At 41.9% G+C, this 13,431-nt stretch overlaps 2 protein-coding genes across 7 annotated transcripts in view; one reads left to right on the forward strand and one right to left on the reverse strand.

Moving 5' to 3' along the window:
• The window catches only part of wu:fy63c09 (uncharacterized protein LOC797544 homolog), a 9,025-nt gene extending 6,983 nt beyond the window's left edge, over positions 1-2,042 (reverse strand). For 2 of the 5 annotated variants that reach the window (XM_057319371.1, XM_057319368.1), the window contains exons 1-2: positions 1,774-2,042; positions 458-497 (exon numbers count right to left, since the gene is read on the reverse strand). In XM_057319371.1, coding sequence (XP_057175354.1) covers positions 458-497; positions 1,774-1,846 — 113 coding nt within the window. In that variant the 5' untranslated portion in view covers positions 1,847-2,042. The remainder of the gene's footprint in view (positions 1-457; positions 498-1,773) is intronic. The other 3 variants (XM_057319369.1, XM_057319372.1, XM_057319370.1) reach the window with 2 other exon arrangements.
• A 43-nt stretch (positions 2,043-2,085) lies between these two features.
• Positions 2,086-11,471, forward strand: LOC130545046 (FHF complex subunit HOOK-interacting protein 1A). Of its 2 annotated transcripts, XM_057319356.1 has the most exons (13): positions 2,086-2,191; positions 3,460-3,512; positions 3,925-4,267; positions 4,426-5,106; positions 6,329-6,487; positions 7,005-7,091; positions 7,319-7,486; positions 7,554-7,633; positions 8,053-8,258; positions 8,339-9,316; positions 9,983-10,161; positions 10,840-10,960; positions 11,287-11,471. In XM_057319356.1, exons 3-13 carry the CDS (start codon positions 4,172-4,174, stop codon positions 11,469-11,471), a joined length of 2,940 nt encoding a protein of 979 aa, XP_057175339.1. In that variant the 5' UTR covers positions 2,086-2,191; positions 3,460-3,512; positions 3,925-4,171. The 2 variants fall into 2 exon arrangements, with proteins under 2 accessions (XP_057175339.1, XP_057175340.1); XM_057319357.1 differs by lacking the exon at positions 2,086-2,191 and having other exon boundaries at positions 3,350-3,512; positions 7,319-7,459.
• Positions 11,472-13,431: the final 1,960 nt, after the last annotated feature.

The raw sequence follows: 13,431 nt of genomic DNA on the forward strand, positions 1-13,431 counted from the left end.
AGAGAGAGAGAGAGAGAGAGAGATGTGTGTCTGTGGATTTTCCACTGTCTCCAGCGATGGACTCTATGCCACACTTAACTCATGAGTCACACACAGGCCACGTCCTCTCAAACCTTCACATTTTCACCAATAACACACCGTCACAACATGTTTTTTACAAACGAGCCTTTAAACACACTGCTGTCTTTGTTTCGTCTCAAGAAACGAGTTGAAGAATCTCCAGCATGACGTAAGTTTTAGGACTTTATCTGACTTTACAGATGAAAGACATTATTTGGTTTCTCCTAACAGGTATTTCTAGTAGTGTGAGCTCAGCCGGAGGGAAGGACTGTGTTCCTAATGTTCGTTCAGACATGAATCAAAAGCTTCACAGCATCTCAACTTATTAAGAAGAACGTGAATTTAGGTCAGGTTAAATAACACAACTCAAAAGTGAATCTTTTTACTCCTGCGTTACCTGGAGAGACGCTGGTCTGGTTTATTCCGGTCTGAATGTTCTGCAAATCACACACACACACACGTTAGGTTTCTCTTTATGAACATGTTCTTTCATTATTTACTGTTAGATACTGAAAAAAACATTTTCGACAACAACACATTGAACGCTATTGTTGCAAATTCCTGCAAAGACACAATTAAAAACATCCTATGAAAATACATGAGTAAATATAGGCTGTTCAACTCTTCTTCCTCACTAAACAGACAATTACTGACGCAATCTATCAAAGTGCCATGATGCACACATGACACCCACACACACACACACACTATTTCATGTGTATACTGTATGTGTTCATTTAATGAGCACGTGAAGTGTGACATCAGTGTTTGGTTTCTTTAATGTTGAACATTAGTGGACTAAACAATCAAACATGCTGCAACTGCAAACATAACATAACATACAAAACTAAATATTATTAAGGTATATACATAAAACATCCTAACAGAATGTCAATAAGTTAGTAATTAAATGAAAACAAAAACTATTAGCACATAAAGAGAGTTGTATCCTTCATTGCCTGCGTGTGAACTTCACAAACACTGACAGAAGACTGGTGTCATTTCACACATCACTGAGAGATTCTGGCTGAAGAGAGTTCAGCCCACATGAAAAAATGCTCACCTATCCTTAAAGTGACAGTTCACCCAAAAATCATTCGCTCAGCCTCATGTCATTTCATACCTGTATAAATGACTTTGTTCTGATGAACACAGAGAAAGATATGTGCAAGACTGTTAGCAATTTTACATTCTGTGACATCATTGACTGCCATAGTGGGTAACATTAAATGGAACTGTTTGTTTTCCTAAATTCTTTAAAATATCTCAATTTGTGTTCCACAGAACAAAAGATAGATACATTTTTTTTCCTACTATGGTAGTGGATGATGTCACAGAACTGAAAATGGCTAACATTCTTCCAAATATCTTTCTTTGTGTTTAACGGAACAAAGACATCTATACAGGTTAGAAACAACCTGAGGGTGAGTAAAAGATGACAGAATTTTCATTTTTGAGTGAACTGACCCTTTAAGTATTCACTACAGTAAACCGTAGTCAATTAAAGTATACTGTAGTGTAGTGTACTTTGTTTAACAGTGTAGGGACAACAACAGTATTCTACAGTACTGGATAAATTCATAAGGCGGAAATGTAGGACAGGTAAGTTCACGACATCACTCGTCTTCTTCATTGTCACACTGTCTCATCAACAAGAGATAATAAATGAAACACTGTATCACTTCTCGAGTTTGACGCTCGCGCGTCCTGTACCTGCTGCGCTCCGTCTCGCGCCGCCGGGCTCGCGCAAACGCTCATCTTCTTCCTCAGCTCGCGCCTCCGCCATACCGACACAAACACGGTTTATTTACAGTCTAAAACAGCGACACGACAGGTCCGATCAGCATTATCCCAGCTGAACCTCCGGGAAAGACTTTTCCTCCGGCGGATGTTAAATGCCTCGTGACAGATGACGCGTTCGGTCGTTGTTTTGGGTCAGTTTGATCGGTTTCGGTTCGGATCCCGGATCATCAGTGTCAATATCTGCAGTCGGGACGCAACAGGAAGTTCATGTGTCCATGTGAAAGAAAAGAGGGAGGCGCCACAGAAACCATCCAAACAAACAATACTCAAACAAACAACAATGCTCTTCACGTCACTAAACTAACACTGCAGCGATTGTTTTATAGTTGTGAGTATCTGTAATTCCTCGTAGAAAGATTTCAGTGCTTATAAATATAAATGTGTAAATGTACATACATGTTTAACTCTGAACGAACCTTTAATCGGCTCTAAAAGTTAATAACGTATTTTATTTAATTTTGAACAACTTTTTAATGGTAATAAATAATGTTGGCCTACTCAAAAATGTTATTGTACATGTATTAAATTGTTTGGCATACGCAGTTTGTAAAAGATTTAGAAGTCGTACATTTATAAAATATGTTCAAGCTTTCTGCTTTTATGTTAAATTGTTTGTATCACTGTGTGTTGATGTAAATGAATGTGGACAGATTATTTTACTGGTGTATTTTCGGGTTTATTTGAGGAAGAACTCGCCTGTGCGTGTGTTTGGAATGTTTAGGATTGACGCGGCCACGAGGTGTCGCTGTTGTTCTCTTTGGTATTAAACACTATGACATAAACGAAATAATTGTGTTACTATGATTAACGTGTGTTTAGGAAAGATATTTTCTACAACACAACCCTTGCTGAGGTGTGTATGTTCAGAAAAAGGAAATCAATTAATAATTTTGAAATTAATAAAATACAATAAAAATAAATAATTCTGTTTGTCCAGTTGTAATCGTTTTTTTTAGATATATCTCTCCAGCAAACACAAAAACCTTGTTAAAAATTATAAAAACGTTTTGTGTTTGCTGGGTCCTTATCAGAGATCTGTTTCTGGTGGTGTTACCGTCAAACTGTGTTTTAAGACATTTGCAGTTTGTTTAATGTAGTTGTATTTCTGTGCACTTTTGCCAATGTGAATTGTTGCAAAGCAGATTTATAAGAAACATTATGCACAAAATCTAAAATACTAAAAAGTACTATTGCATTTTAAAGTGTTGATTTTTTTCTCTCCTGCAGTGGATTTATAATTTTGCATAAATTAGTGACATCTATTCTGAGATGCTATTGGCTACTTTCATTATCTCCCATTGTTCTTTCAATACAAGTCATGCATTTCAAAATTTCAATTATTGATAAAAAATTTCTTTGGTAAAGAAACGCTTACGAAAAGTAACCAAATATTTTGTGGTAAAAGCGCAGTGTGTGTGAAGACAGCTGTCGCACACACACACACTGCGCTTTTACACACACAGAGACGCATGCGTGCGGGCTGTAATCTCAGTGTAATCTCTCTGAGTGTTTGCCTGCTGTAGTCTGACCGTATGTCTCTACACACACACATCTCTTATTCTTCACATGAACATGAACATTTCATGTATCCTTCAGAAGATGGCGGGTCATGTCGTCGCGTTCAAAAGAAACAAGCTGCAAAGAAACTGGTAAGTGTCTTCTTATGAATTCATATTTTAAGACCATGCTGAAGAAGTAGATCTATAATAGTTACTACCTTAACTATCGCAGTATGCCTATAGATGAATCCTTTATTTTATTAACCAATGAAGTGAAATGATGGTAACTCAAACTAAAAACGCATGACAGACAGACTAAAGAGGTTATTTGTTTGGTCAAGTGTGTTCACCAACATCATCAAGGATGGAGTTCTGAGATGGAGTGGGTTTGGTTTGAAATGAAATGTTTTGTCATTCCATGAATAATATGTCACGGTTTAATTCATGTTTACTGCATCTGTGATTATTGGAACACGTCACAGCATTGCTGCTGCATGAGATTAGTGGATTGACAGATGGTGGACTGGATTAATCTCTCTCTCTCTCACTCTCTCTCGCTCAGATCTCCTCTTGGTGCGGTGGCTGTGTGGAGGTATGAATTCCTAGAATTGCTGTGGAATGTTGGGAATGCCGGAGAGAAGGCCTCCGCCCTGTCGTGCGCTCCAACACTCTTCCTGCTTTAGCATGACTGGATTGAACAATACAAAAGCTCTTCTCAACACAATATCCGCTCAACTCCCCAACGTTTCTTCAGAGTTTTATTTGAGCTCCGTGCTGAGATGACGTAGCTCCACCCTCCCTCCAGCAGCATGTTGGTCTCATCCTGTAATCACGGGCGAGCTTTCAGCCTGAGGGGCGTGGACCCGGAGACGTGTATGATCGTCTTCAGAAACCACTGGACACAGGTACAGTCATCTCACATCTGTCCACCCAAAGCGCTCGGATGTTTCTCTTTCATAGCTCAGCAGATGTGATGACGATTGATTTGTCGTTGGTCATTATAAACGTCATTCAGAATGAGTCAAGTTGTGTGTGTGTGTGTGTGTGTGTGTGTGTGCGTCAGGTCCTGCGGATCTTGGACAAGCATGACCCGGGTCGCGGTGTCTCTCTGTCGGGCGCTCAGCGCTTCGGGCCGATCCCCGGGGACGAGGCGAGCGCGGTGCAGAACTACGTTGAGCACATGCTCTTCATGTTAATGGAGGAGGAGCGCGGACACGGCGGGGCCATGGGACCCATCCTGGAGTTCGTGGTGGTGGAGAACGTGATGGAGAAGCTGTTTCTGTGGAGTCTCCGGCGAGAGTTCACCGACGACATGAAGCTGGAGCAGCTGCGCACGTACGAGATGCTGCTGACGCGAGCCAAACAACCTCTGCTGCATCACAAGCCCGTCCTGAGACCTCTGATGATGCTGCTGTCCGCCTGCTCCAGCTCCTGCACCGCTCCGGGGAAACACACCTGCTCCACAGGTGGAGGCGGGGCGGAGGTGGAGGCGGAGCTTGTGTCTCTGCTGCATCAGCTGTGTCGCGGGCTGGCGAAGGAAGCGTCCGTTCTCGAGCTCTTCTTCCACGGCAGCGAGGATCAAGGAGCCGCCAACTTTCTGTTATTTTCTCTTCTCATTCCGTTCGTTCACCGTGACGGGACGGTCGGCGCTCAGGCCAGAGACGCTCTGACCCTCATCATGAACCTGTCGTCTCGAAACCACCTGGTGGCCAAACACATCGCAGAAAGCACGTTCTTCTGTCCGGTGAGGAACATGCGGTGTCATTGCAGAGGTGGTTGTTTAGCACGTTGCTAGGGTGTTGCTAGGGTGTGCCTATAGGTTGACTGCAACACTACTATTGATTTCATGTAGACTAAATAGGGCTGCACGAATTTATCGTATTTTAATGGATTTATGCTTTCCACAATTTACTGAGCATAATCGTTGTGATATTAAAGAAAGCACAAAACTCGCAATAAGGTCAGAAAATCATCGCAAAGCTTGTCTCTTTAAAACTGCCACTTTACATGAAACAAAACACAACAACATTTTTTCACTGCATTTATTGTAATACCACAGACAAACATGAGGGCGGACCAACAGTAATGATGAATAAAAACAAAAATACAAAATGGAGTTGCAAGGTTCCGTTCCGAAGGTCACGAAATGTTCATTTTTGTGTTGGAGTGTTTCGATGATTGACCGCGTGCTTTGAAATACGGTGTTGAAGAATTATAACATATTCATTGGCTGTAAAGTAGAGGCCTAATAAACATGCCGAAGGGAAATTAAACTGACCAAATAATCGTGTTTATTAATCCTGATTAAACATTTGAGGGAAATTATGGTGATGGAGATTTTACCCATGATCGTGCAGCCCTGACACTAAACATCACACACATTGATCGTTCACACATAATTGTGCTCTGGTGAAATACAGCAGAATCTGTGTGATGTGTGTGCGTTAAAAACCCCTTCAGCATGCTGAAGCTTCTCTTGCAAACACTTGTGCCAGACATCCTCAGTTTTTAGGGGAGTTTTATGTCATATTTAGAGTTTTGTTTGAATTTTCACAGTTGTGAATGCTTCTGTTATTATAAATGATTGTTAAGAATACAGTAATCTAGAGCGCAGTTAACACTGAACATCAACATGAATCATGGTGATGACATGAGACCGTCCATAAATCTATTTACTGACTTCTGATTATGATTTTGTGTGTCACTCACACACTCTCTCTCTCTCTCTCGCTCACTCGCTCTCTTTCATATGCATTAATCTGTGGTAGATTATAATCCCAGTCTCATGTGGTCTGTACAGTGTGTGTGTGTGTGTGTGTGTGCGTGTGTGTGTGTGTGTGTGCGTGCGTGCGTGCGTGCGTGCGTGGTTTTTGTAGATGGATTATGTGCTTTTCCACAAGCACCTTTGACCCAAATGAACTCATGCACATGTGTATGCCTCTATTGTGTGTGTGTGTGTGTTGCAGGTGTTGGCTACTGGTTTGAGTGGTCTGTATTCAGGTCTTCCAGCTAAACTGGAGGTGTACAGTGACAGCTGGTTCTGTCTGGAGAGAAACGACTGGCTGCAGGTTCCAGAACTCTTTCAATTCCTCAACTCACTGAACTTCTGCAGCACCGTGTGCCAGGTGACACAAACACAGCAACCACCACACACACGCAACACAACGACTCACACACAACAAGCACACACACACAACACCACATGACCACACACACACCACTACACACAACACACACACACCACACACACACACCAGCACCACACACACACAAACACACACAACCGCACATGACCACACACACCGCAATGCACACACAGCACACATCCACACGCAACACACAACAACACCCACACACCACAGCACATGGACACACACACACGACACACGATGACCATCACACGACGAATACAACACACCGACGCATACACCGCACACACATATGCACACGCACACCACCACACACAACACGCACACACACCTTGCTAGTTCACATTAGTTGTTCTTACACAACACTGAGTCTATTGGAGACAACAGCAATTATCACATATTTGTATTATCACACCATTGACCAATTACAATCCAGTATACCAGAGAGTTGTGTAATAATAATAAAACACTTTGTATTTGTGCATGTGTGCAGGTGGCTCACCCGTCTATCAGAGATCAGCTTCTGGACTACATCTATAATGGTTTTCTTGTGCCCGTCATGGCTCCTGCTCTTCATAAGGTAAAGCCGTGCCCATAAAACAGCCTGTGGTTTATGGACACAGTGCGCTCACAGCGACACGAGTTCCATTCCCAACTCGAGAGTGCTTTGCCGAACCCACTCCCCTGTCTCTGCCCAGTGCTTTCCTGTCAGCTCTGTCCTGCCCCAAGAAAAGGTGTAAAACACCGGGTTAATCTGATCTCTCTGCTTTCTGATTGGTCTCTGTGAACTCGATGTTCATTGGATAGTTGACTCTGGAGGAAGTGATAACCACGACCGCCTATCTGGAGCTGTTCCTGCGGAGCATATGTGAGCCCGCCCTCCTCCAGACCTTCCTCGTCTTCATCCTCACACATCGCCACGACAACGTCAACATCCTGGACACGCTGGTCAGTCGAATCAACACACCGTTTCAGGTGCGTATGTGCGTACACGTCAAGTGTCTTTGTACAGTATGTGTGTGACTCTGGTCTTGTGTTCTAGTTGGGTACGGTTTCTCTGGCTCTGTTCCGCACTCTGATTGGTCTGTATTGTGAAGATGTCATGCTGCAGTTAATTCTCAGGTATTTTTTCCCTCTTTAACTTCCTGTTATTTCATCTGCAGTTTATTAAGTTATTCAAATGTAAATATAAACCTAGAGTATGTCCAATTGAAATATATAATTTAAAATGGAATCTTTTGCATGCACAAGATTTACACAAGAAGGAGGAAACAATAGTGTTTGAGGCACACGATGTGTCATTTCCATGTACAGACCTCTTATTATTCATTTCTTAGGAATTGTTTAAAAAAGTCTCAAAATCTCGTCTCGTCACACCCCTAGTAGACGAGGACCAGCTGCGAGCTTGACTCACGTGGACTAACGCTATAGGCTTGATTTTAGGTTTGGTTGGAAAAGTGGAGATCATACTCATCTGATGCCAAACAAATCCTATTTGAGTAATAATCAACTAAATCAAGATTTGTGTGTGTGATGTGCAGATATCTGATTCCCTGCTCTCATCTGCTGTGTGGTGAGAGACTGAGACTGAGAGAGAGAGACTGTTACTCCGTCAGTGCGTCTGCGCTGCTCTCTCTCACGCCGACATTCTTCATGACCGAACCCCGCTGCTCTCCATCACAGCCCCCCAAACCCGACTACATCCTCTGGTCAAAGGTCACCGAGGGGCTGCTGAGGGGCAACACGAGTAACAGACTTCTCATCTTCTCTTGTCGTGAATGCTGTTCGCGATTATTTTATTTGAATAAGCATTTCCCTCTCTCTCAGGTACGGAGGATCTGTTCTCGTGCGGTGATAGTGTGGGATGTTCTCGTGTGAGCGCTTCAGAACCTCTGATGGAGAAGAACTACCTGGAGTACCTGTGTGATGCCCGCAGGGTCATCTGTGCCAGCGTGCAAGCGTGCAGCGTTTGGTCGGCCCCGTACGACGGGCTCAACCCCTCTCCAGATGAATGGCGGGAGGATGAGGAGGAGAACGATGATCAGGAGGGTGTTCCTTCTCAGACGCCCACCCCCCAGCCACCCTCTGACGGCGAGCGAGTCGAGCTGGAGTGGGACGACAAGTACGACGCCGCTCCGGACGAACACGGCAGTCCACACCATGGGGACCGTCCCGTTCCGGACGAGCCCCCAAAACACATCCAGGAGATGCGAAAAAGCGCCATCATGTTGATCGAAGGATCATACGTCGAGGAATCAGACTTCCAGGACGACGTGTTGGTTTATAATCTAATCGCACAAAAAGACGCGCGAGATGACCGGCGAACGTCCATCAAGAACACGATACGTCACAACTGCGCAAACACCACGCGCAAACAAACTGACAATAGCCACACGAACGACGATGCACAAACACACAATCATCCTTGGCGCCGTCTCTCTCCAAACCCTCGCGGATGTTCGCACGAATCTGAAGCCGTGGAGTTGACAGCACGTCCCGGATCACAGACGTCCGCGGTCATTGTGAACGGACGCGCTTCTGAAGAACGCAAACGTCTCACTGTTGAGCAACATCAGATCAAGCCGATCTCGACGTCAGACGACAGCCATGACTTCATCTCGCAATGTCTGGAGCTCATACGACATCACGGAGGAGAAGAAGAGAGCGTGATGAACGACGACGAACACCTCCAGAGACTGCGCACGCTACTGCGTGGAGAAGAGGAAGGTGTGGACTTCTGTGATGAACATGACGACGAAGAGCTGAACACAACCCGCAGCCATAAACGAGGAGTTCCATTTACAGGTCAGTCACTTCACATCAAGATAAAAATGAAAACTCTAGTTATGTTTTATTCGCATCCAGACGATGTATATTTAATGTGTCTCAATTATTTCTTTATTAAATGGAGAAAGAAAGGAAACGTTTGAAATTAGTGTGTGTCAGAAATGTCAATCGAGTTTGAGAAGAGAAGTCAACGGCGTTTAAACGCACAAAATAAAGCTTAGAAAAGAAACCTGTTTTTACGTGTTTACATGCACAGTAATAAACCGGCTTCCCGCGTTTACATGGAAGTTTGAGACTTGCCGGGTTTCTGGCGTGCAGTGACGTCACCGTCGATAGTCTGTTTAGTCATTAAACATGCAGCGGGAAAACGGTCAGAAGCTGTAGTTTTATGTCTCGTCTGCAATCAAAAGTCGATCTTATTGAAGATCTCGATATCAACTCAAACATTTCTCATCACATTGACTGAAATCCAGACTCTTCGTGTCTTCACAGTTACACGCTCATTTGATTCTCTCTTCACCTAAAGCCATTTTAGTAGTGAACCTCTCCTAAAAATGCTCTGGAAAGAACTGGCAAACTCACAAGTATTGTGAGTGGAAGGTTTTGAAGTCATAAAGTTAAGATCGATCGGAGCATTTTCACACTAAATCTTGGGAGTTGTGTTTGGATGTGAATGTGTTTCAGGTCCGTTCATCAGTGTGTTGTTGTCTCGTCTGGAGAGTTTGTTGGAGAACTCTATCGAGGTGAATCTTCTGCTTACTGGAATATTAGCTCAGCTGGTGTCTTATCCACAACCACTGCTGAGAGGATTCTTACTCCACACCAGACCGCTGCTTCAGCCCGGCTTAACATCGCTCTATCAGGTACACACACACACACTTTCTCAAGTATTTATGCATCTGAGTATTGTGTAGACAAACTGCTCGTGATCTTCCTCACTTTGGATAAAAGTGACATGTACAGTGGAAATGCATCTGATTCATGTATGATACCGAGGGGCGTAAGTGACATTTCATCAACTTTACAGAAGAGCCAGAACAAAACAAATACTGTAGTTTCATCTGACTTTGTGGATTGATTTTCATCTTTTATAATAAAGATGTTACACACATGGATTTATTTAACAGTATTCGTTCAGAAGAAAACTTAAAAAAAAAAAATATATGTACAGTATAAGAAATGTCACATTTCTTATATTAATTGCCAAATTATTTTCTCATATTGGTGCCAAAAATATGTTTCAGCCATTTTGAATCTTCTGCTATATCCACGGGCTTTCTCCACAATACAGTTACTCCCTTTTCGCGTCATCTGGCTTTGTATGTTCAGTGACACGTCTTTTGGCTTCTAACTACAAATTGATTACGATTTCACTTGTGTCACGTTGGCAGTAGAAAGAGGGCGTTCGTTTGATAGGCATATCTCCATTTCACCCAAACTGTCACTGACGCCCCTCTGGTTCTCACCCCTTGATGATGTCATGAACGGTCCTCATCTTTAAAGCAAGCGACTCAGTTCAACAGATGGACTGTGTGTTTCAGGTGCTGGTGTCAGTGAGGTCTCAGATAGAACAGTACACGACATCCAGACCTGATTTTACTGAGCTGATCCGTGAAGCCGCCCGGTCCCTGCTGCTCAAACACCAGATCCTGCAGGAGCGAGGTGTGTCAGAATTTACACTTGCTCACAAAATAACATGAATCCACACATAAATAATATCACCACAAGGCTCTAACATATGCAACTACTATACTAAGTTTGTCAGCAAACGGCAAATAAATCCCATTTAAAAATGTCTGTGGTAAATAACAAGTGATGCTGGAGCTTTTCTGAGTGATGTGAAGATGAATGTTGAGTGGATGTATAAAGTGCACACAGGTGTAGTTCAGCACATTAACTATAGACACAGAAATGTTCATGATACTGTTCAAAAGCAGTAGTGTTTTGCATTAATACTGTATATGTATCTGATGTTCTGGGTGGATCAGAGCGAGACGTTGACCTGCAGGAGAACGAAGCTGGCTTGTGTATCTCGTCTGGTCTCTGTAAACCTCTTCCTCCGTGTCCCAGAATCCCGGCGCACATGCAGAGTAAAGTGTTCGCCGTCATTCTCTTCTCTGAGTTTCTGAAGGAGCTGGCAGCCATCGCACAAGAGCACTCCATATTACCGTAGGAGTAACGCATTACACAAACTGACCAACGTCTCATTTATAACAGAAAAAGACGTCAGAAAACTGATCTAAGATCAGGCTTAAATGTCACTCATTAGAGTCTAAAATGATAAACATGCAAAAAAAGAACGATTTGTGGGATAATAACTGGACATCACTGCACTTGTCAAATGTAACAATGTTTATTGCTGCAAACTTGTACATACTCCTTATTTTTTTTAAACTTTTTTTATTGAACATTTTTATAAACAGAACACTGTTACAGTAAAAAAAAAAAAAAAAAAAAATAATATTAATCCCCGACAGTCTTCTCCGAGGAAATTCAAACCATAGTACTTGACAAGAATGTAAAAAAAGAAAAAAATCACAGCCTACATATTATGTACATACTCTTTTTAAAGTATATTTCACCGTATGCACTCTTCAGTACTCGTTTAGAATTCAAACATGCCCATTGTTTTTACAGCAAAGGTTTTATTGTTGATATCATCTTGTATTATTATGGTAAATTCGTTGTTATTTATTATCTTACCAGCAGTGTGAAAGTTAAGCACTTTACAACAATATTATTTATAAAAGTGTTCTCAATATTCTCAATGAACTATGTTATGTACAGTATGTGTAATTTTTCTAAAGATTTCATTCAAGAGTCTAGATCAGTGTCACATGTGAACACACTTCTACACTTCATCATCACTTCAATATCTTCTACAATGTTCTGTAATAACCGGACAAACTTAAAGTGTTAAAGTGTTAAAGTGAATTATAATAATTACTCATAAACTGTGTCTTCCAAAAAGTCTGCAGATAAAAGTTAATACTGTTTTTTACATGTACGCGTTTATCAGAACTGTAAGAGACAATGATGTGATTTTTTGACATGTGTTTTTCAAAGGTCGCGTGGAGCTGAAAGGTGTTTTAGGATCAGTCTTTGTACGTAATATTATTCTGCCCCCTGCTGGTCATGAATGAAAACTCTTAATGTGACGTGTATTTTGTGTTGTCTACTGAAACATTTTGGGGATAAATTTGTAAGCAAAACCTCCCCTAAAACTACCGTACATCTCATTATTTACAGACCACACAGATGTTAATAAACAGACACCAAATATTTATTTACAACTGCCACAACAGAAAGCACATTTATTTCATTCTCTACAACAAAACAAAGCTCATCCAGCAGCTGCTGGCCGCAATAAACAACAACAGCTTCAGCATGAACTGTGAACTCTGTGGGAATGTGTTCAAATGTCATGTGAAATATTATTCGTTTATTATTAAACTATGTTGACATCAAACAGCCTTCCACTAAACAAAAGCAAACAATTCATGATGAAGATAACTCTCCTGGAACTGGGGTTTAAAATACCTTTTCAAATGTAAATATATATTTATTTATTTAAATATGTTATTCTAGAAAGTTCAAACACACATACATTGTAAATCAAAAAGGAATCTGTGCTCTGCTGTGTCTGGTTTTAGGTGTAATTGATCAACTAAATTCCCGCGTGAAGATAACAAGCTGTGACAGCGGGACGATATTTCACTGTGTGTATTAAACTTCAGCTTCACTTCTCGTACAGTCAGTGTATACTTGATCAAGTCTTAAAGTCACCATGGAATCAAACAGGACAATTCTAAGTGTTTTACGCAGTGTTGCAGTGATTATTATAAACCATTGATCTGTGCACACCATTCTTTTGTCAAAATTAATTTGCACTTGTAATCTTTAATCAAAAACATGAAGCTCCTCCCCCTCTCTCAACAACAACGCTTCACCTCATGACGTCAGCAACAAAAAAGAGGTGGGACTATACTCACTGTCCAATAGCCTAAATTACAACAAACCAATCACAAAGGGAAGGGCAAAATAAAGCCCCGCCCTACATTTGTTCAAATTTCAGAAGCCGTTTCACTCGGATACACGTCACGATACGGAAAAGAAGTCAATCGCAACTTGTG

Source organism: Triplophysa rosa, linkage group LG21 (genome assembly GCF_024868665.1).
Source record: "Triplophysa rosa linkage group LG21, Trosa_1v2, whole genome shotgun sequence".
Taxonomy (NCBI): domain Eukaryota; kingdom Metazoa; phylum Chordata; class Actinopteri; order Cypriniformes; family Nemacheilidae; genus Triplophysa; species Triplophysa rosa.